Source organism: Coregonus lavaretus, assembly GCF_964263955.1.
Source record: "Coregonus lavaretus genome assembly, chromosome: 25".
Classification (NCBI taxonomy): Eukaryota; Metazoa; Chordata; class Actinopteri; order Salmoniformes; family Salmonidae; genus Coregonus; species Coregonus lavaretus.
The window spans coordinates 29,035,032-29,062,860 of NC_140012.1; the positions used below are offsets into that span (position 1 = coordinate 29,035,032).

The 27,829-nt window shown below is 42.4% G+C and overlaps 1 protein-coding gene across 1 annotated transcript; it reads right to left on the reverse strand.

The window, feature by feature from the left end:
- Positions 1–491: 491 nt before the first annotated feature.
- On the reverse strand, positions 492–22,666 carry LOC311100970 (uncharacterized protein). Its single transcript, XM_084141974.1, has 49 exons — positions 22,451–22,666; positions 20,362–20,556; positions 19,765–19,796; positions 19,301–19,336; positions 18,271–18,366; positions 17,710–17,781; positions 16,767–16,811; positions 16,279–16,332; positions 15,999–16,052; positions 15,561–15,614; positions 15,237–15,290; positions 14,910–14,963; positions 14,747–14,791; positions 14,427–14,480; positions 14,098–14,142; positions 13,920–13,973; positions 13,075–13,173; positions 12,805–12,849; positions 12,511–12,609; positions 12,158–12,211; positions 11,706–11,813; positions 10,926–10,979; positions 10,423–10,521; positions 10,042–10,095; positions 9,707–9,805; positions 9,445–9,498; positions 9,198–9,251; positions 8,969–9,022; positions 8,792–8,845; positions 8,506–8,550; positions 8,230–8,328; positions 7,766–7,981; positions 7,494–7,547; positions 7,220–7,273; positions 6,974–7,081; positions 6,455–6,508; positions 6,225–6,278; positions 5,886–6,047; positions 5,471–5,578; positions 5,140–5,301; positions 4,865–4,972; positions 4,350–4,403; positions 4,125–4,232; positions 3,840–3,893; positions 3,412–3,519; positions 3,028–3,316; positions 2,593–2,783; positions 2,157–2,399; positions 492–1,753 (listed from the first exon to the last, which is right to left on the reverse strand). The coding sequence occupies exons 1-49, from the start codon at positions 22,530–22,532 to the stop codon at positions 1,607–1,609; spliced, it is 4,371 nt and encodes a 1,456-aa protein (XP_083998100.1). The 5' UTR covers positions 22,533–22,666; the 3' UTR covers positions 492–1,606.
- Positions 22,667–27,829: the final 5,163 nt, after the last annotated feature.

A 27,829-nucleotide genomic window follows, 5' to 3' on the forward strand; every position in this document is an offset into this window, starting at 1 on the left:
TATTTATTATTGCGTAATTATTGTGTCGTTGCAAATTCGGAGCACTAGAGATTTAGAAAATTGTTAGTTTGTTTCAATCAAAACAACTATGCCTAATAGCGCTTCACTTTTAATCGAAATTGCTCCTTACCGTTCTGCATCTACTGTATGTCCTGCAACTCACATTCATCAGGGTTCGATGAGAAGGAATGAATAGTCTATCAAGTCATTGTGACAACTAGGGCTACAGTTAATTCCTTAATATTATGTTTCTCAAGAAAGGGGTCAACATGGGCTTTTTGACTATAAACCTAGAATATCAGATTTCAGGATTTTAAGGAAAGTTACACTTTAAGCTATTTGGGAGATTATTTTACCAACAGCCAAAAATAACCTATATAAAATATTACATTTGTATAATCTATCAGCCACTGTCACTGGATTGTCTGTTGCTGGTTTGATTTAGGTTTGATGTGAGATGAATGGAGAAAACCAAGGTGACATGTCAAACATTGAGTAGACCACTTCACATGCTTTATTCAGTATCCAAATAATTAAAAACATCTTGATTTATTATACACGTACAACATCAGTACAGATTCTCTTTTTTCAAAACCATGGAAGTGTGTCTGCTTCTCAGATTTTTTTTACTCTTTTCTTTTTTTAGAAATCCTATTTTTTTTCAACAAACAAAACACAAACAAAAGGATGGGGGGTTGAGTGGTGCAGTAATAGGGTCAATCGGAAGGTTAAGGCACACATAAAGGGTTGACACTTAAACATCAGGTGGGGGCAGGGGAAATGAAATATAACTAAAAACAAAACCATTTGCTTAAATCTGCACCAGACACCATAGCATGAATTATATCCACAGTAAATCATATTCCGGAACTGTTAATTAACCAACACTTGACAAAGAAAACAATTGAACTACATTATCAACAAGGAAGACATTGTGTTGATTTGTTAGCACCAAAGATCCAATGGTTGTTAGCTAATTATGACAGGAAAGGATTTCTCTATCAAATACCAATAACTGGACCTCATGAGTTGATATTAAAGCACCTCTGACAGTTGTTTTCTTTCTAATAATAGTCCTGTAGTGTAAAATCTGCCCTAGGGTTCATGAAACATTTTGGGTAACATGGACTTCTTTTCTGAGGTAGCCATTAAGGTATTTAAAGTGAAGGTGAACTTTCAGATGTTTTTTTTGTCATTAATTTAGAAGACACTCGGTTTTTAAGATTGATTTAATACCAGAAAATGGTACATCGCATTTGTTGCTTTCATTGTCCTTCCGCAGTGGTATAAAAGTCACCTGTATCTCATTGTGTTTCTCCAGGGGAGATTTTACACTTTACAACTTAAAATGATTTTCTTGTTGCCAGTGGAAACAAAATATTATTTTTTAAGTGTCCATGCTTGTTGTAGGTTTCAGTTGAAGTAGCAGTCCCCTCAAACAAATTATTCAGAATCAAAAACACGCAAACGACGTCTTCAGCAGAGTAGTTTCAAGCTTGTGGAACTGTTTGGCAGCCGAATGAGTTTGTAGGTAATGTATAGAAAATAGTATTAGAGATGACTGCTAGAAAACAAAACAATTTCATGTCCACATTTATTTTTGTTTTTATACGAAGCAGACGGGGCCAACTTCGACGCCAAACTCCTGATCAGGTGCACCAACGTCCATAGGAGCGATGTCAATGATGGGCAGGCGAGATGTTTTTGATGTCTTGTAGTCGATGACTGTCTTGCCCCATGTGCCGGTATGTGACTGTGGAGTGGTGAGAGAGGAGAGCATGGGTCAGAATCAAAAAGCAGTCCTGGTAAAGGGGATTGATAACACACTAACTTCTACATAACCTCTCTTTTATTTAGTCACTTCATCTATATTTAGTTCCATAACATGGATTTCACACTATCTTATCTCAAAATGAAGCCAATGCACCACCACCTCATGTGATAGCAGATGAACGACACAAAAAAGAGAGAAGAGATATAAAGACCACAGAGTAGAAGAGAGGAGAGGAGAGTAGAAGAGGGGTAGAAGACAGTTAAATACGAGAGTAGAAGAGAGAAGAGAATAGCAGCAGAGTGGAAGAGCGCAGAAGGGAGTTGAAAGATGATAGAAGAGAGTAGAGGACAGTAAAAGTAAACAGTAGTAGTAAGCGTCTCACCGTGCAGCCGTCCTCGCTGACGGTGTATGTGAAGCGGCTGTTGCCCTCGGCTCTGATCTCGATCTCGTTGGCTCCCTGGAGCAGCAGGGCCTTCTTCAGGTTGCCCGTGGCCTCGTCCATGTAGGCGATGCTGTTCTTGCAGTGGTACGTGATGTTCTGGGACGCTTCGTTGGACATCAGGCGCATGAAGGTCAGCTGGATGTTGACGTCCTCTGGGTTGGAGCCCTCGCTACCATAGTGGAACTGGAGAGGAGAGGAGAGAGGAGGAGGGTTAGTATCATGAAGGTAGTGTTGTAGTGAAGGCAGGTCACTAAACCTCAAGTCCAAGTCGAGTCCCATGTCCCTAGCAATCCAGGTTTGAGTGTTAGTCCAAGTCATTTCTATCCAAGCTTTTGATTGGAGTACTTGTCATCTGGTTACGCTGAATGGTCCTTACCTGGAAGCCATTGTCCATAGACTCTGAGAACCAGATGTGCTTCTTCTCCCTGATGTTCTTGCTGGTGTACCAGTTCTTCATGGGGACGGTATCCTGGGATGGGTAGACACAGGTCTCTCCGGTTTCCATGTTGCAGTAGACCTGGACAGCATCCAGAGGAGACCCCTGGTTTGGGTCCACCCAGTACTGGCCTGTGGGTTAAAGAAAGAACAGAAGATAAGGATACAGGTGAAAATGAAAGTAAAATAAAATAGACGTTATTGTATTATCTTTGAGTTTTTTATGTAGGCTGCTAGATCTTTGATGTTTTTGGCTGTTTATGTTTTGAGTATCTTATAAATCCAACCAACCAACCAATCAATCGCAGATCACAGCATGCCTAGTCCATGACCAGTGTCTGTCTGGAGCGTGAGCTGGACTGAGCCTGGAACTTACCGCTCTTCCACTCGGGGTGGCACATCCTGATGTCACGGCACATGCGGGCGGGGTTCTTCTGGGATCCCTCAGGGCTGCGGATGTTCTCCACCTTCTGGCTGATGCTCTTCAGGGTGGTGTCCACCTCCATGTCACGGTCGTTCATCATGTCAGGCTCATCAGCGCGGTAGTGGTATCCTCCTCCACGCATGGGGTCAGGTCCCTTCTCCTGGTTGTAGATCGGTGCGACATGGAAGCCGCCGCCAGCGGGACCTGGGGGTCCAGGCAGACCAGGAGAACCAGGAGCACCCTGGGTAGGAAAGAAGATGATAGAAAGGGGTCAAATCTGGCCTCAAAGGCTGTGTGTGCTTGTGGAGGAAAGGAAGAGGTCAGTGTGAGACTTACAGCAGCTCCCATCTCTCCATTGCGACCACGGGGTCCGGGGGGTCCGATGGGTCCAGGCAGACCGTTCATGCCATCTTTTCCGGGGGAGCCAGAAGAACCGTGGGGTCCCTGTATGACAGAGACAACAACTCCTTTAGAAGTCATATTCCTTGACAAGGAAAAGGCACAACACTCGCTCACCATTATTTATTTAAACAACTATTAACAACTTGACATTTCAGCCTTCATCAATGGCCTTCATCAGTGGTCCTATTCCTTCCATTCCACAAGCAACATTACTTTAATAAAGGAATAGATAGGAAATCCCTGCGTAATCTGGTGTGTGTAATCTTGTTGTTATGGTAAAGACACAACATGACATATGTATATTATATTATCAGCCATGATTCATGTTCTATTGATGGGCTTGAAGTGGGTGTCATACTCACTCGAGGTCCAGAAGGTCCGTTAAGTCCAGCAGGCCCAGACTCACCAGGGGAACCCTAGAACCAGATACATCACATTAATCACACATTACATTAGCCATGGTAAAGCATAGAGAACAACAGATCTCCAACACAGAGACAATGTGCATGCTTCCTTATTGCCTCAAATCAAATAAACACAACTTTTAAAATGGCAGTACATAACCATAAAGAGTGGTACCTTACTGTAAGATATGATGCATTAGATTAGTCAGGAGTTGTATGATATAATAAGCCTGGTATACTCACAGCGGGTCCAGGAAGACCGGGCATGCCATTTAAACCTCTGTGTCCCTTGTGGCCTCTCTCTCCACCCTCTCCAGCCTCTCCCTTGTCTCCACGAGCACCAGCAGGTCCCTTCAGAAATAGGCCAAGGGGTCAAACAGGTATTCAACACTGTCAATAAATATCGGACATCCTTACAATGCATTAGGTTAAGGTGTATGGATGTCAAAATGCTGACAGCAAACTTACAAGACCACCACGAGCACCAGCAGGACCGTTAGGGCCAGCGGGACCAGCAGGACCCTGAGAGAGAGCGAGAGAGAGAGAGAGAGAGAGAGAGAAAGAGAGAGAAAGAGAGAGAAAGAGAGAGAATCAAGGATAATGTGTATAGAATAACTGCATATACTAAAAATGATCAATAATACCTGAATGAATGGTGATTCACTAATCTGGTCATATACTGCATATTGACGTATCACAGGGTATGTCAGGGTAACATTGACATATCACAAGGTATGTCAGGGTAACATTGACGTATCACAGGGTATGTATCACAGGGTATGTCAGGGTAACATTTATATATCACAGGGTATGTATCACAGGGTATGTCAGGGTAACATTGACATATCACAGGGTATGTCAGGGTAACATTGCGAGCTAGTCCAACAAATGTCCAAAACGTCCAAAATGTTTCTAAGGCCTTCGGCCTGAAAGTTACAGAGATACTATAGTCGACCCCTAAATTGATGAGAAGAGGTACTTACAGTCTCTCCGCGGCTACCTGTCTTGCCAGAAGCACCAGAGGGACCGGGGGCACCGGGAGGTCCAGGAGCACCAGGGGAACCAGCATGACCATTCTCACCACGGTCACCCTGCAATGAACACACACACACGGACAAACACACACACACAGACAAAGAGCCATCAGGTTAATGTCACCAGTGATGGGGACAAGTGTTGGTGGATGAGGTGAGTTTCCAGTTGGTGGATGAGGTGAGTTTCCTCCCTTACATTGTAAAGCGCTTTGATAATGGCTTACCTTGGAGCCGGGGGGTCCATCGCGACCGGAAACACCATCGTGACCAGTGGAACCCTCACGACCAGCTTCACCGGGCGCACCAGAAAGTCCAGGGGGTCCCATGGGGCCAGGGGAGCCACGCTCACCGACGGGGCCGCCAGGTCCCTGCTTACCGGGCTCTCCCTGAAAGAGGACAAGGGACAGGTCAAGGGTTAAGTGTCAAGTGTGAAGGCTTTGGGAGTAGAGACAAAGCTAAGACTAAAGTAATTCTTTTTGTGAGTTAATACTTTTGATAGCGGTTAAGAGTAATATGTTCGGTGTTTTGGGGGGTTGCTGTTGATGGAACACTCACAGCTGGTCCTGGTGTTCCTGCATTACCAGAGGGTCCCCTTCCTCCGGGGCCCCCCACAATACCACGCTGTCCAGCAATACCTCCAGGTCCGGGGGTTCCTGGGGCTCCCTGGAGAAAAATGACAGACAGAGGCAAAAATGACAAGTTATTCACTGCAGCAGGGAGAACCAGAACAAGCCTTTATAAAGAGATTCATCAACATTGTTTGAATTTGACTACATATGATACAAATAAAGTAGCATTATATATTTTGATTTGTATTTTTTTCTCCGTTTTATTGTCATCTGGTTCATTTTATTTTGTGATGCTTTGCCTAACATCCCTTCATCCCTTTAGTATTTGATGTGTTGTTCTGTTTACTACTTTGTTTATTGCTGCTGTTGTTGTTTATATATGTTTACTTTACTTTACTTACCATCGGACCATCGTTACCCTTAGCTCCAGAGGGTCCTGAGGATCCTGGAGGTCCGGCGGCTCCAGCCTCACCGGGGCGACCAGCATTACCAGTTTCACCACGTCCACCCCTCTGTCCCTCTTTACCAGCGGGGCCGGGGGGGCCTGCGGGTCCGGGGGCTCCCTGAAAATATTTAGGAGATGAGGGGAGTTTGTTCAGAGCACATTTTTTAAAGGATAACAGTATGTGAGTTAAAGATGTTTAACTCAAAAAGCCAAACTTGATATTTTTCAGTCTGCATGAATGGGACTGTTTGATAGATTGTTGAGAAGATGGAGGACCTTGGTTATCTGAACTTACACTTCCACCAGGAGGTCCAACTCTTCCACCGGGACCAGGCATACCAGAAGCACCCTACGGACACACACACACACACACACACACACACACACACACACACGAGATAACAGAATAGCTTTCACAAAAAAACACATACTTTACAATTCTTTGTTTTGTATATATTTCTGTTCAGTTTAAAGCAATTAAAAGTGTTGTTATGAATGATTTAAGGAGAAGTTTGAGGTTCTTACAGGGGATCCAGGTGCACCACGAGCTCCTTTAGTACCAGAATTACCAGCGGGACCCTGAGGACACAAACAGCAGGGAGTTAGGCCATAAAAACAATAAATAGGACACAGGATAATAAATATTTGCACTGAACATTACTATATTATTTAGGACAGGAACACAGGACACACTAACAGTCACATCACCTATTCAGTCCTCAGCACCTTCTCCTAATGGTGAGAGACTATTTCAATCGGTAACTGTATTACAGTACATTTAAGGATATATATGTTGTACAAGGGTGCCCTGTTAGCTAAAAGTAACTTGTCCTGTATATTTGAAAACTGTTCCTGAATTGGTTGATTCAGGAAAAAACTGCAAAATGAAAAATGCTATTTCTATCTATCTTGGAAATTTGAGCTTGTAGTTCAAACAAATTATAAGTTTGCATGAGTTGGACACATTATAAAATGTTCTAGTTGGTGGGGAGGGTCTGGAGGGTCAGGAGTTAAAGCTGATTGGACAGCAACAGACAGCCATACCTGAGGTCCGGGAGCACCAACAGGTCCACCGGGCCCGGGAGCACCAGCATCACCCTTGGGGCCGTTGTTACCGGTCTCTCCCTTGTTGCCAGGCTGACCATCAGCACCCTGAAGTGGGAAGAGAGAAGTGGAAAGGACTGGTCATTACTGGTCATTACTGGGTTATGGGATTCCACCTGGAAACAGAACTGTCACCAGCTTCAGAGTGTTGTGGACTGGACCAGACAGGGTGATGATGCTACTCACAGGGGGTCCAGCGAATCCAGCTGGTCCAGGGGCACCATGCTCACCACGCTCACCCTAGACGATTATGGGTAGAAAACACACAGGGTCAGAGGTTGGGAAAGAAAAACGTATACATAAACAATTTTTTCTTTCTTCTTAATAACGGATCATACACAGGCATTTCAGCAATGTGCCATATTCAGTGTGATAAAGAGAAATGGCGTGCCATTATTCGGCGTATTACACCACCGTCATAAGCAGGTGAACATGTAGTGTGTCATTGGAAGATACTCACAGGGGAACCGCGACCTCCAGTGGGGCCAGGGGGGCCACCGAGACCTCCCTCACCCTAAACACAGAGAGAGAAAGAGTGGGAGAGTGGCAATCAGGTGAGATTAGAACTATCTCATATTTGTCTCAATGAAATACTTATTTTATTCGGAGATAAGACTAGATTTTTACTGTTATACAACAAGGCTGTAACTACACAATCGTTTTTCAACTAATTCTATTGCATCGTTTACTGAGTAATCAAACTGTTTAATCCAAACAGCACTTTGCTCTTACCTTCTCTCCATGAGCACCAGGGGGTCCGGGGGGTCCGATGGGTCCAGTCATACCACGCATGCCGTCTTTTCCTGGGCCACCGTCGGCTCCCTTGGGGCCACCATCACCTCTATCTCCCTTGGTCCCGGGGTTGCCACCTGAGCCACGCTCTCCGGGCATTCCCTGCAGACCTGGAGCTCCCATACCACCAGGGGCACCAGCAGCACCAGTCTCACCCTGGACAGAGATGGTAGACAGAGACACATACATTAAAACTCCTTTCACATTATGACAAAATAATATATCAACAGAAATGTTACATCCACAAAAATATTTGTTGCGGTGCAAAAATAAATAAGAAAACCACTAATGATATGGTTGTATGGGGCCTAATGTAATTCTCAGTCCTTGGGTCAACATAAGGACCAACTGAATGATTTAATCAATGATGTAATCTGTATCTGTGTTCTCCAGTGTTCTCTTACCCTAGCACCATCGTTACCAGGAGAACCATTGGCTCCACGAGGTCCTGCGGGGCCAACAGATCCGGTGCCACCACGCTCGCCTGGGAAACCTCTTTCACCCTGAGGAGGTGGAGGAGAGGGGAGGAGAAGAGGAGGAGAAGAGGGGAGGAGAGGGGAGAAGATCTGTGAACATCATGTTTGTAATGGAACAGCTACTGAAGCAGGCAGCTTATAGATAGATGGCAGCTTCTGGGGGCTCAGATCCTATCCAGAGCTGCTGTAATGTACTGTACGTACTCTGGATCCACTGGGGCCGGGACCTCCAACCTCACCGGGCACACCCTGTGGAGCGACAGAGGAGAGGGGATTAATCAATCCAATGTATTTATAGCCCTTTTTAGTTGCCACATAATGAAATGCATTGCTAAATAGTGGCTGATTAGACTTCAACAACTACATTTGGGTAAAAACTTGCTTTCCAGGAGTATATAGGGTCTAATTTTCCATCAATTCAATACGTCATGGAGGGCATAGAATTGCATATAGAACCTACTGGATCTCTGTGATGGAGGGTACTACTTACCTGGTCACCAGCCTTTCCAGGCTCACCAGTAGCTCCCTGAGTTCCAGGCAGACCCTATAGGGATGATGGGAGTGGTATGGTTGAGATTTCAGGTCAACATGTAACATTATTGGTTGGAAATTTGAATATCGAGACAAGTAATGATTGTGGAGGTTAGGATTGTGAATGGTAACCTACTTGGAATCCATTAGGTCCGGCAGGGCCACCCTCTCCTTTCTCTCCTTGAGCACCCTGGAACACAAGGGAACTATATCAGCGCACAGTTTAAGTATGGTTTCTGGGTGGATTCATACAAAGGTGTCTCAGTGTGTTAAGAGACAATCCAATATTGAAGGAGACAATGTACTGTAGATGTGTGAGGCTAAATGTACCATTAATTCTGAGAAAGATATTTGTGAACACTTACAGCAGGGCCTTGGGGTCCAGGAGCACCAGAGTCACCATCTTTACCAGGAGCACCCTAGACAGAAACAAGATGGAGTCTATTACAAACCCAAGAAAGGACACACTGGCCTATAGACAAAGGGCCCTATTCTGACTTGATATAAGTTGACAACATGGACTTCAGTCAAAAATTGGGCCCATATAGCATAAAGGATACAGTATGAATGATTGATCCTATCTGTTTCAGGTCTAAGTATAGCTTTACTTACAACACCACCAACAGCTCCGGCTTCACCTCTCTCACCGGGCTTGCCGTTGTCACCCTATATGGAAGAGACAGACAACATTTACTATATATTCATATACTATACAGTGTGTCAGAAAACACACTGAATACACCACCCCTACCATTCATCTCATTTGCTCAGTATATGAAATAGTACTGTGAAAATAATTAGTTTGTAAAAACTATTTAGGAGGGAAATGAATGTTTATTTGTTGGTATGTTTGTTAGCTTGGTTGTTTACTAACAGCAGGTCCTTTGGGTCCGGGGAATCCCATGACTCCAGGCTGACCTCTGGCTCCAGAGGAGCCTGGGGGTCCGGAGCGACCATCGTTTCCAGTGATACCCTACAGTACATCAGGAGAAGAGAAGGATCACACAGGTTATCAAAGGGTTCGGTGCCCTCCAGACTGAACAAATGAAATGACTACCACATGCATTATGACTAAGGGACGTGGAGGTTAAAACGTGTTAAATCCTCTCGATAATGTCCTCTTGCCAATATAGTTTATTATATATCATAATAATAATATAGTAATTAAGTATGCATTGAGTTTGTGGTGAATAGGTCAGTAGTACTTACAGCAGGGCCAACTTTCCCATCGGGTCCAGGGCTGCCAGGGCTACCAGTCATACCCTTAAGCAGGTAGGGAGAGAACAGCACACATTAGATGACATTCTACCTGGGAATACAGGTTACAATACTCAAAAACTACAAGTCTGTACAAAATCTATGTGAATGATATAATATATAATGTACTAAACTGTGCATGCTCTTACAGTAAAGTTAAAGGTCACATGGTGAATTGATGGTTGGTTTTTACAATGCTCCACTATTTTACACCAGTCTTAGCACAGTATCTTATCAGAGAGAGAGAGAGAGAGAGAGAGAAGGTTAGAGAGAGAGAAAGAAAGAGAAGGAGAGAGAAAGAAAGAGAGAGAGATGTGGACAGGTGACACTCACCTTGGATCCGGGCATGCCAGGCTCGCCAGGACGACCAGCCTCACCAGTGGCACCTTGGGCTCCCATTGGTCCATTGGCTCCACGCTCACCAGGGCCACCCTATCACATGGGAAGGTCAATTGGTGATGTCTGCGTCAAGTTTTGATAGGTAAGCAGTACAGTAAGCTTCAGAGCTCAGAGATGAAATAGTGCTCTATGAGGGTAACCATCAGGACACATACAGCCAGCATATTTAAGGATAAGGATATTTTAGCTTATGTGCTGAATAAAATGAGGCTATAGGTTTAATACAATGTTCTGCTATGACGCTTACAGTGCTCCTTCATTTAATGTATGACCAAACATGGTGCTTCACTCTACACCAGGTGTCATGTTTCTTAGACATGGATTTATAGTTTATTAACTATAAAAATAAAATCAAAGTGTATTGGTTGTGTACACAATGTACACATATTATTATGGTATTATATAATAATAATTATTATATTTGACTATTGACTCACCTTGCCACCGGCAGCTCCATCAGAGCCGGGGAAACCACGCATACCAGGCATACCCTGTTGGAAGAAACAGAACCGACATTACACATGGGAACATACACATGGGACCATGGCACAGGCACACCATATCACAAAGTCAGGGCTCCCAACTGACAAACACTGTCCCCTGGGAATTCAACGTATTCTACAGTATGCAGATGGTTTGTGGGCTTAAGTAGTATAGACTGGTGGCTGAGGCTCTAAGTAGTATAGCCTGGTGGCTGAGGCTCTAAGTAGTATAGCCTGGTGGCTGAGGCTCTAAGTAGTATAGACTGGTGGCTGAGGCTCTAAGTAGTATAGACTGGTGGCTGAGGCTCTAAGTAGTATAGCCTGGTGGCTGAGGCTCTAAGTAGTATAGCCTGGTGGCTGAGGCTCTAAGTAGTATAGACTGGTGGCTGAGGCTCTAAGTAGTATAGACTGGTGGCTGAGGCTCTAAGTAGTATAGACTGGTGGCTGAGGCTCTAAGTAGTATAGACTGGTGGCTGAGGCTCTAAGTAGTATAGCCTGGTGGCTGAGGCTCTAAGTAGTATAGACTGGTGGCTGAGGTTCTGATGGTTGGTTGATGGTTTTTCAAATCCCCCCCCTCCCCCAATTTTAATTTACTGTAATCATATGGAGAAAACAAAATACAACGTTAAAATGAATCTGTCTGTGTAGACACATTTCTTTTGAGTAGGGGCACTTCAGGGAAGGGTTATCTGACATGGGAGAAGGGGGCTGAGGAGTCAGAGGTGGTTAACGTACACGCTCTCCAGGGGGTCCAACACCACCAGCTCCACCGGGCTCACCACGGGCGCCTCTCTTTCCCTCCTCACCAGAGGGTCCAGGGGGTCCCCCAGGACCAGCGGAACCCTGGTTGGAGAAAGAGGCGGAAAGGACAGAGGGGTCAGATATGAGACCAGACCCATAGTACAGTAAACTCACCTGTCCAACAATACCTTCAGAAGAAACAGGTGTATACACCTGGGTTAGAGACCGCTTTCCCAGACACAGATTAAGCATAATCCTGGACAAAAAAGCTATATTAATTGTGATTCTCTAGTGAAGATGCTTTTTGGTCCAGTACTGGGCTTGCTTAATCTGTGTCCCGGATACCGGCTCTAAATGTATTGAGACATGGTAAGCTGCTTGCTAAATACAGTGTGCAAGATTGTGTTTCCATAGGTGATATATCATTGAGTTCATTGCAAACTTACAGGCTCTCCCTTTCCACCGGGCTCTCCCTTGGAACCTTGGGCTCCGTGCTCACCCTGTAAGGGAAAACAAACAAACAAATCCCATCAGGTAACACACCACTACTTCCTGGTCAATATTACACATCACAAAATGGAGTGAAGTGCTACAAATGTTTAATCGTTTTTATACCCCATAGAGATGCATTAAATGACTGCGTTCTATTGAATTTTGTGTTGTACCAATTTACAAAGCAATACTCGCCACGACTGCTTGATCAAAATAGCACATAACAAAATAATGCAGTACAGCGAACGCATACATTAAATGCTATTTGACCAATATACAAAATAGTGATCGTAACAGTGGTACTCACCTGGTTACCCTTGGGGCCGGGGCTACCACCAGATCCGGGTGGTCCAGCGGGGCCACGAGTTCCTGGGAAACCAGGAGCACCAGAGATACCAGCAGCACCCTATGGGACGGACAATAGGAGACACGTTAGTGCACCAGTACCTGTATGTACTATACTATACTGTTAGTTGTTTTGCATAAAAGCATCTGCTAAGTGGCATATATTATCATTTGTATATTAAGTATTAATTTGAACATAATCAATCACAGATCATCTGAACAATCAGTTTGATGTATCCACATGGCTCATACTTACAGTGGCACCCTTGCCTCCTGTTTGGCCATCACTTCCGGGGGCACCCTGTTTGGTTAGAGGAGAAGAGAAGAAAAGAGAGGAAGAGAGAGGGGAAGAGAGGGGGGGGGGGACATTATATTACAGTAAACTTCAGGGGTCAGAGGTTAGATGGTGCACTATGAGGTCAACCATTAGCATTTACACATATACAGTATATAAGGATCTACAGTTGTAAGATAAGGACATATAAGCATATCAGGCCAACCATACGTCATGCACAACAGTACTCACAGAGGGTCCAGCAGCACCAGCGGGTCCGGGGTTACCGGGCTCTCCTCGAGATCCTTGGGGTCCGTCTGAGCCACGTCCTCCTTGAGGACCAGTCTCTCCCTAAGAGGGGCACCGGAGAGGGAATTAGGAGGGCGTATAGATACTGGATGTTTACAGTCTTTGTGACTGATGTTACCGGTGTGTGTGTGTGTAGAGGGATGGAGAGGGAGGCTGTGTGTGTTTGTTTGTGTGTGTGTGTGTGTGTGCGTGTGTGTGTGTGCAGGTGTGTATTTGTGGGTGGGTGGGTGGGTGTGCATAGGAATGTAGGAAGATAATTAATCATTTGTTGTTTTTATGTCATTCATATTCTGTACGATTTCATCATCCTGTGGTCCTCTGTAGCTCAATTGGTAGAGCATGGCGCTTGTAACGCCAGGGTTGTGGGTTCGATCCCCGGGACCACCCATACGTAAAAATTTATGCACACATGACTGTAAGTCGCTTTGGATAAAAGCGTCTGCTAAATGGCATATTATTATTATTATCCTCTCACTCTATACAGTAGCCTACAGTAAGAGGACAGAACCACATGAGGTGTACATATGCCATCTGGTGGCCACTGCCTATATCAGCTCAGGTTCTCAATCTGGTTCCCAATTCTCTCCCCTTCTGCCTTAAGAGTGTACTTGTTCACTTTCCTTCATGGATTTGAGAGGAAAGGCCTGGTGTAAGAAATATGGGTGAAACTGCCTCTATCCAATGCTTTCAAAATGCATGGTGAGGATTGTACAAGGGCACACTTTCTGAGAATTGGGACGCAACAAGTGGGTTAGGGTTAGGGGTTAGGGGTGGAGGGTATGACATACCTTAGCTCCAGCACCTCCGGGGAATCCAGGGGCACCAGATGGGCCAGTGGGTCCCTGGAAAGATAAAATAAACATTTGTTAAATTCACATAGTCAGGACCAACACATGACACTGAGTGGGGTAATCTGAATTGCTTTGACAGGTTGACAGGTTAGTCACCAGTAATAAAAATACTTACAGGGGATCCAGCAGGACCAGAGTTACCATCGTTACCACGAGCACCCTAGAGGAAGAAGTAGGGGGGAATTATTATCAATTCAGTTTATTTCTGGTTCTGATAAGAACAAGAAAAAGCATATTGGCCAGGTGAACAAGGGTAAGCATACTGCACATTATAGACAGGAGTTGATATTTAGGGGTATTGCAGCAATACATCAACATGAAAAGTCTCAAGTCTCAGACTTTTCTGTGTCATTTGAGATAGTGTCTAAGGTTTTGCTGCGATTCATGTGATCAATCAATCTATCAATCAAATGAACAGTGAAGGCAGTGAAGTGTGGTACTTACAGAAGAGCCAGCGGGTCCGGGGCGGCCTCTCTCACCAGGAAGACCACGAGCACCCTGGGGAGACAAGAGGGGGGAAGCAGAGGGAGTTCAGTAATGCTAGATAGTACAGTAATGACTAAACAATGTCTGTGGCTGGCTACTTTCACTGAGCCATAACGTTTTGTTAAAAAAACGGACATTATTCAGTCTTTGCTATTACTGGAAGGCAGGTTGATATCTTTAAAGTTCCTGAGAGTTAAAGGCCTCTGATATGTTTATTGAGACGAGCGCTTTACTTCAATTAAATCAATGTGTATTTGTCATATGAACAGGATACTCACCATAGCACCGGGGTTACCGTTGGATCCAGGGGCACCACCCTCTCCCTGTGGTCAGAGGGATAGAGAGAAAAAGAGTAACAAAACACCGGGGGACAGATGAGTTCTCCAGAACAGGTAATGATAGACTCACATGGTGATAGATATCATTAGATAGACCTCTAACCTTGGGGCCAGCTGGGCCACCGTCTCCCTTGGCTCCATCCATACCGTTGAAACCCTGAGGAGGAAATCAAAGAGCATTTTTTAGGTCTGGTGTCATTCTGTATGGTTAGGAGTGTAATGTAGGAAAGTGGTAGTGTCATGGCCGTCATATCATCATGGGAGTAGGGTGAAGTTGCCCCAAGTCGCTGTTCTTGGGTCAGTTATACATTTCCCATACTAATGGTTAGGGATAGGATTTGGGGAGGGAAAGGCTGATCCTAGATCTGTACCTAGGGGAAACTTCACCCTGGAGCATCCTCATGTCCCTCCTCCTCCTTATATTACTCACTCTGTGTCCCTTGATGCCGGGGAGGCCAGGAGTTCCGGGGGTTCCACGACCACCCTGTAGGAAAGGAGAAGAAAACATGTTGTGGACATAAAGCAAATAGTCTTCATTCTTCATGTATGCCTTTTCAGTGCTGAAACTAACCTCTCTTTGTATTAGTGGTTATGTACTTTTACCGTAGTCTATTAGAATGGTTCTCATCAAACACACATTGGGTATGATTATGGTCAAAGGAAAACTGCCCTGTAGGTCCTTTACTGATATGAACCAGGTCTGTTTTGACAGGAGCATCTGATCCTTGACCTATAGGGTTAGAGGGCCACTCACCTGAGGGCCAGCGGAGCCACGCTCACCGGGGCGACCAGACCTGCCAGGCTCACCCTGTAGAGTAGAGAGGAGAGATGGAGACAGATGTTAATGGAGAGACACAGAGACAGAGATGTCCTCTCCCTGTAAACAATTCTGCCGCTAATGGCAAACAGTGAAAATAATGTGGCATAAAAAACTGCATAAAAAAGGGATGATACAATTATTATGATTATATTATATATATTATTAAAATGTATGTAATGATGTAATGATAACATGTCAATATACAGTGGGGGAAAATATTGTGGTGTAAGTTGCAAACGGGGAAAACTAGAAAAGTCTATGTTGAGTTCTGTGTTTACTGTGTTAACAAATGAACATGGTTTTCGAGCTACAGATCTGACAAATGGAATGAAATAGAAGGAAAGTTGAGATTGTGCGAAAAACATAACGTACATTATCTCCGTTCTTGCCAAGGGGGCCCATTGGACCACGTTCACCCATGGGACCCTACAGGGAACAAACAAAGATGAGTGGATGTATGTGTCCTTTCAAAATGGATGATTTTGTGTGTTGATGTTGCTTTGCAAAGGTTGCTAGTGCATATTTTTTGGGGTTATGGGCAGGTTGCTACTACAACTGTTGGTGATGGACAGGAAGTGGTGCGTTCCGAATGTGTGAATGTGTGTCAGTTGATATTTAAATCAACAGGAAGTTGTCATTTTTGTATACTCACAGAACCACCAGGCTCACCGGGCTCGCCAGGGGGACCATGGTGACCGGGGGGACCCTGGTGGAGACAGGAACACAGATCCGACCATGTGACACGGGTTATATGCACTTTTGTTATAAGAAATATGGCCCGGTTTTCCTGGACTGAAAAACATGCTCAATGAAGAATCTCCATTGAAATATATTTTTAGTCCAGGATCAAGGTTAATCTGTCCGGGAATCCGGCCATATAAGAAGTATTGTTATAAGATATAAATTACTTAAGACAAATATAAATACACTACACTGTATACTATATAAATGTATGTACAAAAATTTTTATAACTGGGATGATTTTCACATCATTAGACATATTATGTTCAGAGGGAACTGATGACATGAGAACTTACATGGTATAGTAAACAGAGATGCAAATAAATGTTTCATTATTTTTCTTATAAACATGAAATGAGTGAGGTTGTTGTTGTTGACAATACATGAAAGGATACTTACAGTGTTGCCTGGTGGGCCAGGGAGACCACGGGGACCCATTGGGCCCTGATGGAAAACACAACAACCAATTAGTCAATTAATCAATTATTCCATTTGTAGCAGTACTTTACCTCCTTTGATTGAGATAAAGTGAATATGTGAGGTATTGTAATCTAAAGGATAAAAGACATAGCTGATCATTGTGAGCAATCACTATCAGAGGACTACTGCAAACCTAAAAGCATCGTACTGTATAAGCACTAGCTTAGTATAAACTACACTGCATAGGCAATCGTTACCTAACTATGACAGGATCCATGATCTTCAAAAACAGCAATACCATGCAGCTAGAGTCGATGTGCGCGCACCCGCGGAAACCTAATCAGTATAATAAAGAAATTGAAAGGTGGTTTTGCTCTACAACCCCCACAAGCTTCACGGGACTTGTCTGAAGTCAACTTCTGTCTGTAGCGTCCAAATGGTTTTGTATGTAGTTCAACTAGTAATTAAACCTTTTTTGTGTTTAATAGGCTAAATTACACATTCTGTTAACATCTGACTCCAGAGTGATCTGACCTTGCAATATGTAGTCTATGACATTTCAGATTTAGATATGATATTTTTTCACGAAGTAGTTTGGATGTAGTGAAATACTTTTTCAAAGTAACTATAGAACTATATATTTTTTTGTTGCGTAGCTTAACTTCTTCCATTGTGAAGTATTTGGTAGCTTAAACTATATAGCTTAAACACTGCTCTGAAGACTGCTTTTGTAGAGGTTTGGTAATAGACCACATACATAATGGTTGTGCATTTCTGAATCCAGACAACAGAAATGTACAGTTCACAATGGTACTCTGATACTGCCTGAGACCAGACCTCTTAGTTCAATTTAGCCTGGAAATGTGGCTCCACTTTGATCACTAAAACAGCACAGAGGAAGACAGGAAGAGGACATTCATACCATTGGTCCCTGTTGGGCCTGGCCACCGCTGGATTTCTGGTCATAACCATGGTGCATCTGAGGAGAGAAGTTCTGCAGGAAAGGAAAGAAATAATCATATTTTTTCTAAAAGTTGTAAGTTTTACATAGGGAATAGGGTGCCATTTGGGATGCACCTTAGTCAGAGGGTGAAATAACAGCTTGATAGATTAAACAATGAATCATACAATGTGGCTATTCACTACTATCATCACCATTAATAAGGAGGAATAGTCTCCCTCTACTACTAACTGCCTCAACAATCATAACAGTTTATTGTGTGCCTCTGTATTCTGTCTCTAGTCTAACTCCTCCATAAGCTAGACTTAGAGCAGCGAACCAGGGAGCTGTCCACACACCGCTGGTGCTGAAAGGAGCAGGGAGCTACACTCACCACTCTCTAACTTAGATATCTATTGATATTTCCTCTCAGGCGTACTAAAAAGCATGGATACGGATAACTCTGGTACTAGACTGGTAGTGACTGGTAAATATCCACAGGAAATAGCCTTTGGATATTATTTTGTCATGTAGGTAACTTACTCCGCCACCAAGGCCAGGAGGTCCAGGGGGGCCTGGGGGGCCGGGCAGGCCAGGCTGGCCATCCATGCCATCGTTACCTGGAACACCCTCAGGACCCTGGAGAGATGGACAGACAGACAGATACACAGCTTCTTAGTAACAAAGACAGAGAGATCGACAGACAGGCAGATACACAGCTAGTCAGAGATGGACTGGCAGTTACTCAGTAAGAGCTCAGCCTTCAACAACCCATGACTGGGTTAGTTAGATAAATACAGTTCTGTAAGCACTGCTTTAGACAAATACAGTGCTATCTAATGCACTGTATTAGATAAATGCAGGACTATTTCCATTGGTATAGACCTAAAAGTGGTGATTGAGGTGAAAAAGTGGTGCATGCCATGAATAGCAGTTCTGGCTCTGCTGTTTTCCCCACAAAAAAAATTCTCAAATGATTGAATCTGGGGCTCCATGTGCTAGAAAGCTACATCTGGATTGTACCACCCACAGGAGCACTTGACCTGTGACCTGTGATGCAAAGGTCAAAGTTGAACCAAAGGTCGATTGGTCAATAGGTCAAACCCTTGAAAAATACATACCAGTCACTAGAAACTAATGTCAATCCTTTTTTTGAAAGATTGGTGTAAGTTAAGAAGTTATAAGGACATAGTATTAACTCTACTGCAAAATAGCTTTTCTGTGCTGAGGTGCTTAAATCTGTACTGAATAGAAACAGCAGATAAGTCAAAGCCTTTGCCTAAACCCCAGCTCCTCCCCTTCCGAAATGCCCACCTGTGTTTACAATATTTTACAATTGAAATCTCAACCTCCACTTCAAGCACCACTTCCACAAAGCCATGATTCGTCAAAAGAATCAGTGACACTAATACACCGTGATTTTTACCCCTATGTCTCTCATGGAAAAACTGTACCCTTAGTAAATATATGAATAAGTATATACATGTATGTATAATATACATGTACATATGTATGTATATATATAAATATATGATTTCATTTCATTTCAGAAAATAAACAGTTTATAACTTACATCATCACCAGTGGGGCCAACGCCTCCCTGTGGTCCCTGTGGATGTACAACAACAGGAAGAGAATCAGGTGTGCTGCAGTGCTCCTTTCACTGCACTTCAATGAGAGTGGTGTAGGCCTACTGAGCTATGACCTACTAGAGTCAGTACACATGTACAGTAGGCCTAGCATAAATTAAGGCATTGAACCTTTGGTGGAGGGTTAAATGGTAGGCCTACAGCATATTTGAAAGGTATCACAGTTTGAATAAACATGAACCATAATGAACATATGGGCTTATTTATGATGCCTGTAAGAAGGCCAGAGCTCAATCATTATTCAATAATATTAAAACTGTCATGCATTGATAATATGATTTTTCACTGACATAGTAACACAATAACACATGTGTTATAACACATATAAAACATGACATAATAACATAATTAACACAATCAATACTAGTGGTAAAATGTACATAAATACCTCTGGCTCAGGCACCACTGGTACCTGGGGACCTATGAAATCAATTAAGAGGAAGAGATCATACTATTATTACCCCTTATAAACTCATATCAAACATGAACTTGGTAGTAAAAGCTCTGGATAGGAGCGTCTGCTAAATGATGTAAATGTAAAAAACGTATCCTATAAAACAATGATTCTCAATGTACAATAATACTGTGTTGACAATTAATGTATTGCTGGATCCCATATATAGCAGTGTGTGAAGGCATCACAGGCCTAATGCTGATTAGGCCTATATATGAGAAGATGTGAGTGTAAAGTTAATCTGCACATCCACATCTCCAGCATTGAACAGGGTTAATCCATTCATAAAGAAGGTGGGGGGAAAAGAAAAGCAATAGTAATATCCAAGGTGATTTTTTTAATGCTTATCCTCAATAAGGTATCCACAGTCCATTCTAAGTTATGGCCAGCGTTCAAGGCTGTGTAAAGCCCGCCCGGTTCCCTTTGTTCCCCTCTGTCTATAACTGGAAACGTTGCAGCCTACTGGTGCCACTGGGGGCGCCAGAACGCTACCAAAGGCACAGGTGTAAGTGGTCATCAAAGGTAGGCTACCCTCGCTTTCGGGGCAGATAGGACAGCATTCGCCGTCGGGGATGATAGGGTCGGCGCAGTCGGTTGTGTCCTCGCAAATCACTTCGTCGCACATAACGGTTCCGCTGTCGCAGACGCAGATCTGGCAGGGTTCTGGTTTCCATACATCCTTATCGTTGTACTGTTGGCCGTCCAACGAGCAGCTGCCGAATCCGCCTGCAAAGATTGAGAGTTTTGGAGACGCAAGATAAGTCACATGGCAATTGAATAGACCTATCAGAAGTGAGCATTTCAAAAGCAAACTATGTCTGATAAAAGTGGCCGCAGGTAGCTTAGTGGTTAAGAGCATTGTGCCAGTCCCCGAACCGACTAGGTGAAAAATCTGTCGATGTGCCCTTGAGCAAGGCACTTAACACTAAGCACTTAACCCTAATTGGTCCTGTAAGTCGCTCTGGATAAGAGCATCTGCTAAATGACTAAAAATAAAAATAAAAATGATACATTATTTCAACAGAACAAACTGTGTAGGCATACTGCTACTAAGATGTAGGCTAGACCCAAACGTATTTGAATAAGAATGACACAATGCAGGAAAAATTCTAAAATAGCAAACCAGTCATGACTGTGAAACTCGGAGTCCTGCCACAGGTAGGCCTAATGTAGGATCCTAGGAGGCCACTCTCAATTAATGACATAGGCCTAAGATTGATAAGACCTACCAACATCCCAAGGGCCAACTAGAAAATCTCTTAGATATTTCTTAGATTTAGAGAATTCTTAACAGAAAGTAGCCTACAGAGACAGGGTTTTCCCTTCATTGTTTTCCAAACTATAGTCATAAATTAACTGAATGTCCTATTGTGTTGCACTGGTTGTTGCCTTTGCAGTAGACCAGCATTGGCCAAAGGCCATGGGGATGTCTAATGGGAGTTGTAAAGTGGTCGGTGAAAATGGGGGAGCCGCCCCTGCGAAACATAAAAAAGTTTCCAAATGACATGAAATGCTTTGTGGCATGCCTAATGTGTAATGACAATTACCAAGGCCTATGTTTGAACTTTGAACCACAAGCGAAATAATATGAAGTAGGCCTAGGCCTATAGCTAACATCAGAAAGGCCTGTAGCCTACAGTGGGCCTACAATAAAGGCCCACTGGCAAGGGGTCATGTGGGGATTTGGGCAGTCGGCCCAGGCTTGTCTTGTCATTCTGGTGATGAGGCCTACATTTCCAATATCTGCCACAGAGCTGCGCTCCAAGCCTGTACAATGACATTATAATCCACCGACACACCGCCCTAACTATACCCACCCAATCTGATAAATTGATGTCTAGACAATTCCACTGAAGACGTCATAGTACAACTATTTTCACTTAATTAGCCTCCCAGGTTTAAAGTTATTATAAACCAAGCAATGGAAACGTCTTATTGTAGATGCCATGAAGTTTATTAAATAGGCTACAAACTTCCATTTATACTAGTAGGCTAATGAGGAATAAGGCTTGGCTTTCCTATTGCCTAAACTTTCAGGAGCTTGATCCAGTCCTGGCACAATTCGTTGTTGCTATTGTACATAATATAATTCCTAGATTTGGGTGATATGAGAAGGAGAATAATATTTTGTTCTGAGCTTTTTTTCTGAAAAACATTTCCTTATTGCTTATTTTGATTTAACATAAGTAATATAATTGTTTCAAGTGGTTTGTATATTTGTATTGTATTCCAATTCCATCTTAACATCATGTCATCATTGCGCATCCAAGCTTTTGCAGCAGCTAGAATTTCCCTTGCCGGAGGACATGAAATAGCGCGTGAACAGCGAGAGCAGGGGTTCACTGAACATGTGTCTGCACGCCAGGGAACGCTCAGCCATGGAAGCAGAAAAATATACAATCCTTGTTCAATGCATCGAGCTTCGGAGCTCCAAAAGCAATAGTATAACCCTTTTGATGATGTTTGCTGACAATTTAACGTCAGGTGTGCCACAGGGTAGGTAAGCGTCATTTACATCGTCCCAAACATAATAGAAAGTTGCGCAACATCCATTTACGCGCTATCCATTGTTCTTGCGAGCGTCCCTGTGTCCCATAATCTCATATAAAGTGATACTTACTATCGTCCTCTCCTTGACCTCTTGCCAATAGCACTGTTGCGCTTAGCAACAGCGCTAACCGAATATCCACAAAGCTGAACATGTCTAAATATTAGACATGTAGACTCTTTGAGGCAAGGGGAATCCTGTTTTTACTCCTCAGACTCCAACCATAAAAAGTAGGGTCCGGTTCTTTGTTACTCCAATCCAGACCCAGACAGAACCTCCCTACTGCCTAAACAAATGAATAATCTGGGCTTTTATATGCCAAACTTTTGGGGAGGTCCTGGGCGCAGAAGATAACTTGTACAAGTGAAAGGAGTCCCTCCTTCACAAGGGGGGGGGGGGGGGGGTGTCAAACAAGTTCACATTTTGGGTAAAACGTGGACGTTCAAACACCGGTGCGCTTTTTTTCTTTTTGTATAGGATACATCATCTTCAAACGGTTAACCGTCAAACGGTTAACCGACCCCGTGGATGTTCTTTGCTCAAACATCCACTTTCGTTGGTCTTTAAAACTTGACAGTGGCCTATTCAACTTGAGGCAAGGTGTGGAGAACGCTCCATCTTTTTTATCAACACTTTGGAACATACTATATTGCCTGCTGTATATCTGCAGTGTTGGGGAAGTTACTCTGCAAATATAGTTTACCAAGCTAACAATTATTTTACACTGGAAGAAGTTCAGCTAAACTAAAGCTACCCTTAATTCATAAAATATAGTTTACTTAACTTAAGTTCGTTTGGAAAAGTAGTTCACTACTTCTAAACTACTTTGTGATATATTATCATATCTAAATCTGAAATGTCATAGACTACCAATTGCAAGAACATATCACTCTGGAGTCAGATGTTAATAGAATGCGTAATTTAGCCTAGTAGACACAAAAACTATGTTTCAAGTGAGAATTGGGCAGGTCTGATGCTGAAAAGGAAAGGAAATTATTGCCTTCTTCACCCATATTTTATTTGGCAAAAAAAGTAGTGTGTAGTTCCAGTAGTTAGCTACACTGCTACATAGCAAAAAATTAACTAACTACTGAAAACATTACCAACATTTGAATTTAGTTCAACTACCACCAAGCTACTGCAAAATGTAGTTACATTACTAGTTGAACTACATGTAGTTCACTACTCCCCAACACTGTAAATCTGATAGATGCAATTAAGTGTTTTATTGTTCAAATGTATTTATGTGGTATAACATCTGGGTTTGGGTTGTGAATCTTGAGATGTTGTTGGATGGGGATGTTTTTCAGCACTGTGTCATGAAATGCAAGCATCAGAATAATTATCTGATTGCACAGAAAGTAACCAGTGTTTCCAGATTTCGATGAAATATGACCTACAATTAATAACAATTATTTGTGAAATAGTTTTCCTTCTAAAAAAAGTATGTTAAAAAGCAGCTTTTCTGTGTTGGAATGGTGTGGGTGTACTCCTAAAACAGAATGGTGTGGGTGTAAACCAGTCATAAAAAATATTCAGTAGACCGCTGATTGGCCAGCTCATCCTCCTCAGGAGGATGACATCATCCTCTATGAGGAAATAGCAAGCATTTTTGAAACAGTCTGTTTGAGATACAGCTATGAGGTGGGATTTTTGAAGTGTTTGTTTTTTTCCTCCAATTTATGCTTTGGCCACAAATATGAGTATAGGACATTATTTGGGTATGAGTGAACAGAATATTAACTTTTAAAAGTGAGATTTTCACTGGACAGTTACTTTAAGCGTTGATTGACTTATATGCACAAACTTTTACACACAGAGATGTTAATTGTTTATGCAAGGCTGGCTAGGGAACCCTTCATCTCTCATGGGTCAGGGGTCTCATGTCATTTTATTGAATGATAGCACCGATGTTAACATTATTGAATCATATGTTATCAGGATGAGATTAGACATAGCCTATATGGTTTGGAAATCAATCACCTTTGACAATAATTGGAAAAGTGACATGTGAGTGGCCTAGTTATATATTACTTATATAAATGCCCTGGGGGGAGCTTGAGATACTGATATTTTGAACGATGTGTGCTATGAGTTTATAAAGTTGTTGAGATGATTTTGAAATTAATAGATTACTTGTATACACGCTCATTCAAGTGTTTACTATTAAACAAAACTTCTATTAAATTCAATCCCTAAAACGTGCATCCAACATTCTGTTTTTATTCTCAGAAGTTAGAGGACTCATTCATTTTGTGATTTTGTTTCACTCATCACATGCAGCATATGGTTGACACAAATTTGACAAAGACAATTGAATGGCATACAATCAAGCACAACAATCACTGCTGGCATTGAATGCACTGTATTTGCATGATGGAGCTTATCCAAATCTGAGTTGCCAATCTCATGTGTACGATGATGCTAGAGAAGAAGAAGAGAAGAAAATGTGGCAGTATTACAAAGCACTCTCATTGCACTCAGTGAGAGGACACGTTGCAGCTTCTATAAACGTGGCCATATCTGACCTCATTCCTTCTCCCATTTGTTTTTTTTTACTGTATTTTTTTTACATTTTAGTCATTTTAGCAGACGCTCTTATCCAGAGCGACTCACAGGAGCAATTAGGGTTAAGTGCCTTGCTTAAGGGCACATCGACAGATATTTAACCTAGTCGGCTCGGGGATGTCACTAAGGGCATTCAACCTAGAAACATATCTGACTTTCTTATTACAATGAATAAACATATCAGAGGGAACAATGAAATGTTTTGCACCATTATTATTACAACTTTATTGAGCTACTCTTGTAAAACGAAAGATAGACTCTGTGGGCCGGTATCCTGGACACAGGTTAAGCCTTGTAGAACATATAAATTATATTTCAGAAATGTATCCATACAGTTACAGTACTTTGTGTTTTTTCTGTCCTTTGTCTTTCTGTCCTTCCTACACCTGCTGGTGGTTTGTCCATTATTTCCATATGCAGGGCCATGTTTACAGCCTTCTGCAGGTACCATTTTGTAGCTCTAAACAGGTTTTCTCTACTGTCTGTTATGTTAACAACCAAATGAAAGTTGAGGAGAAGGACTGTCTGTTCTAACAATTGATTAGGAGACAGACAGCTGTCAATAACCTAATTCTCAACTCCATTAACACTTCTAAACAATTTCTGAACATGTGTTGAGCTGTACTATTACTTGAATTATATCACCTATTTAATCAAATCTTATGTCACCTATTTAAGATCAATTGTGCTGACTGTCATTGTGGCTCTGTGGTTAAGAAAGTAATGGTATTGTACAGTGTCCTGATAATATTGTGAATAATCTTTATAAGCAGTGTATTACACATTTATAACTTCATTTTTAACGTGCTTCACAATTCACTGCAACAGGCCTACTGTATAAAACCATTGTTTACGTTGGACACATAATAACCCATGAAGATGGTTCATGGTGCCCTAAGGCAGAAGGTTCAAGTCACAACACAAGCAAACTCACTTCCTGAATCTCCTTTGATAAGAGAGAGGATGTTAGGGATAACTACAATTAAAGATGCAGACACACAATCTTGCCCTCTCTCTTTCCAGCCGTCCCACAGTGTTTGTGTCTGCCCTTCAGTCCTCTGTAATCATGAATGTGTCCTGTGAAAATAGGGATATCTGGTTATTGCAGTGCCACTGTCACTATCTTTGAGTAGAAATCAGGCTTGTTCAAACTACTCAATGTCTGGCTCAACTAACAAATTCAATTTGAGGAGAAATGTGTACTAGTTATACAGTGATATCAAGCAGCTGTTGTTAGTTTAAATCACTCACTAAGTTTAGAATTTTAGGACCAGAGCAATGGGAAAGGTCTTGCTTTCAGTTGGAACGGAAGTTAATGGAGTGACAACAGTGAGTTTAAAACACTTAATCAGAACGTCAATGTTTTATGTAAGTGTGTTGGATATCAAAGCTATACTACAGTAAATGGAAAGACAACTCAAATGCATGATGAGCTTGTGATGGTCTATCCCTGCTGTTTTAGTTGATTCTGTAACATTCATAGTCGTTAAAGACGCCAAGACACTGCCGTTCCAGCGAAACGAGGAGGAAGCCTGCAGGATGGAGTTATAAGCAGAACTTGTGATTTTGGTGTTTATGTTGGGCTGAAATGACAGTAATCTATATTTCTGCGGTCTCAGTGTCAAGGTTCAGGCTGGTGGTTAGTGTGGAAACAGACTGGATGAGAGTGTGGCGTTTCAGCAGTCTGTATGGTCTCCTGGGACAACCTTTTTCTCACAAGTACTGCTAAAATAACTGCCTCACAAACTGCCAGAAGGATTTTAGATAAAAGTCTACAGTATTTGGTAGGAAGACGTCTTTATGACTGTCTTATGGTAATGTTATCATTCAAAGATGAAGACCGCCTTAACATCTTTAAAAATGATTATTAAAAGTGTGACAATAGGATTTGGGAGAAGGATGTCTTTATGACTGTCTTACAGTAATATTATCAGCAATGGAGACGTATAGCCTCCACATCTGAAAGAAAGGAGGAACAGGAAACCCCCTTTTTGAATTAGATGCCCAGAATCCTTACAACTCTGGGAAGAAAAAGGAAATCCCAATATTTTCATTGGCCCATAGAAGTCATAACCAAAGAGTAACTTTGTGAGAGAGAAGGCGTTATGCCACAGTGGCAACTGCTACAGTCTACTCTGACATTACTTACTGTTTTCCACAATGAAATCCAATACTCATCCCTTACAGTGAATACGCTAGGTTGAGAGTGGTGGCCAAGACACTATTGTCAAAACACTTCTCACTCTTGATATAAGACAACAGAAAATCAGCCAGGACCTGAATGTAATAAAATTGTGTTCTCAAAAAAGCACCTTGAAGACTTTTAGTACTGTAATATGAACCTAATATCTGAACTAAAGCCTAAAGCCTATTATGCATTGGAGCATTGTAGCAGGCATAGTTTTAAAGGAAATATAAATGGCAGAAAACGGAGCATTCCTCTCCAAGCCTCTGAGCTATACACTGTAGCAAGCAGCAACACAGCATCTGGCTTTGTCCACGTGTTTCTACTTGAAACGGATGGAGCTTATGCTAGATTTGCTCCAAATGCTTGTGATGCCAAAATCTGGTTAGTACTATCAATCATTGTAAAGACAAGGTTTTATTTATAACCCTGAAAGGTTAATCTATAGCTAGAGGCATGAGGCATGGAAGAGGCATGGAATGAATAAAACATGATTAATAATGGCATAATGATTACTACGTAATGGCATTATTCCGTTGTCTAAATTATGATTTTGGAGTTTTGGAGCCCAGGTTTTGGGTAAACCTGGCTCCAGGTAGACATTTTATGTCCTCTATAATGAAGGCACTCATATTTTGTGATCCCAACCATTCCAGACAAATTGTAGGTTAGGAATGGGTGAATTGTATTTGGGATAT

Bases quoted from the DNA above. Each gene is read 5' to 3' on its own strand.
- LOC311100970 (XM_084141974.1), bottom strand. From the start codon at position 22,532: ATGTTCAGCTTTGTGGATATTCGGTTAGCGCTGTTGCTAAGCGCAACA. The intron at 17,782-18,270 runs GTAAGTTACCTA...CCTTTCCTGCAG, and splicing joins CTCCTGGCCTTGGTGGCGGA to AACTTCTCTCCTCAGATGCA. The intron at 4,973-5,139 runs GTAAGCCATTAT...TGTTCATTGCAG, and splicing joins ATGGACCCCCCGGCTCCAAG to GGTGACCGTGGTGAGAATGG.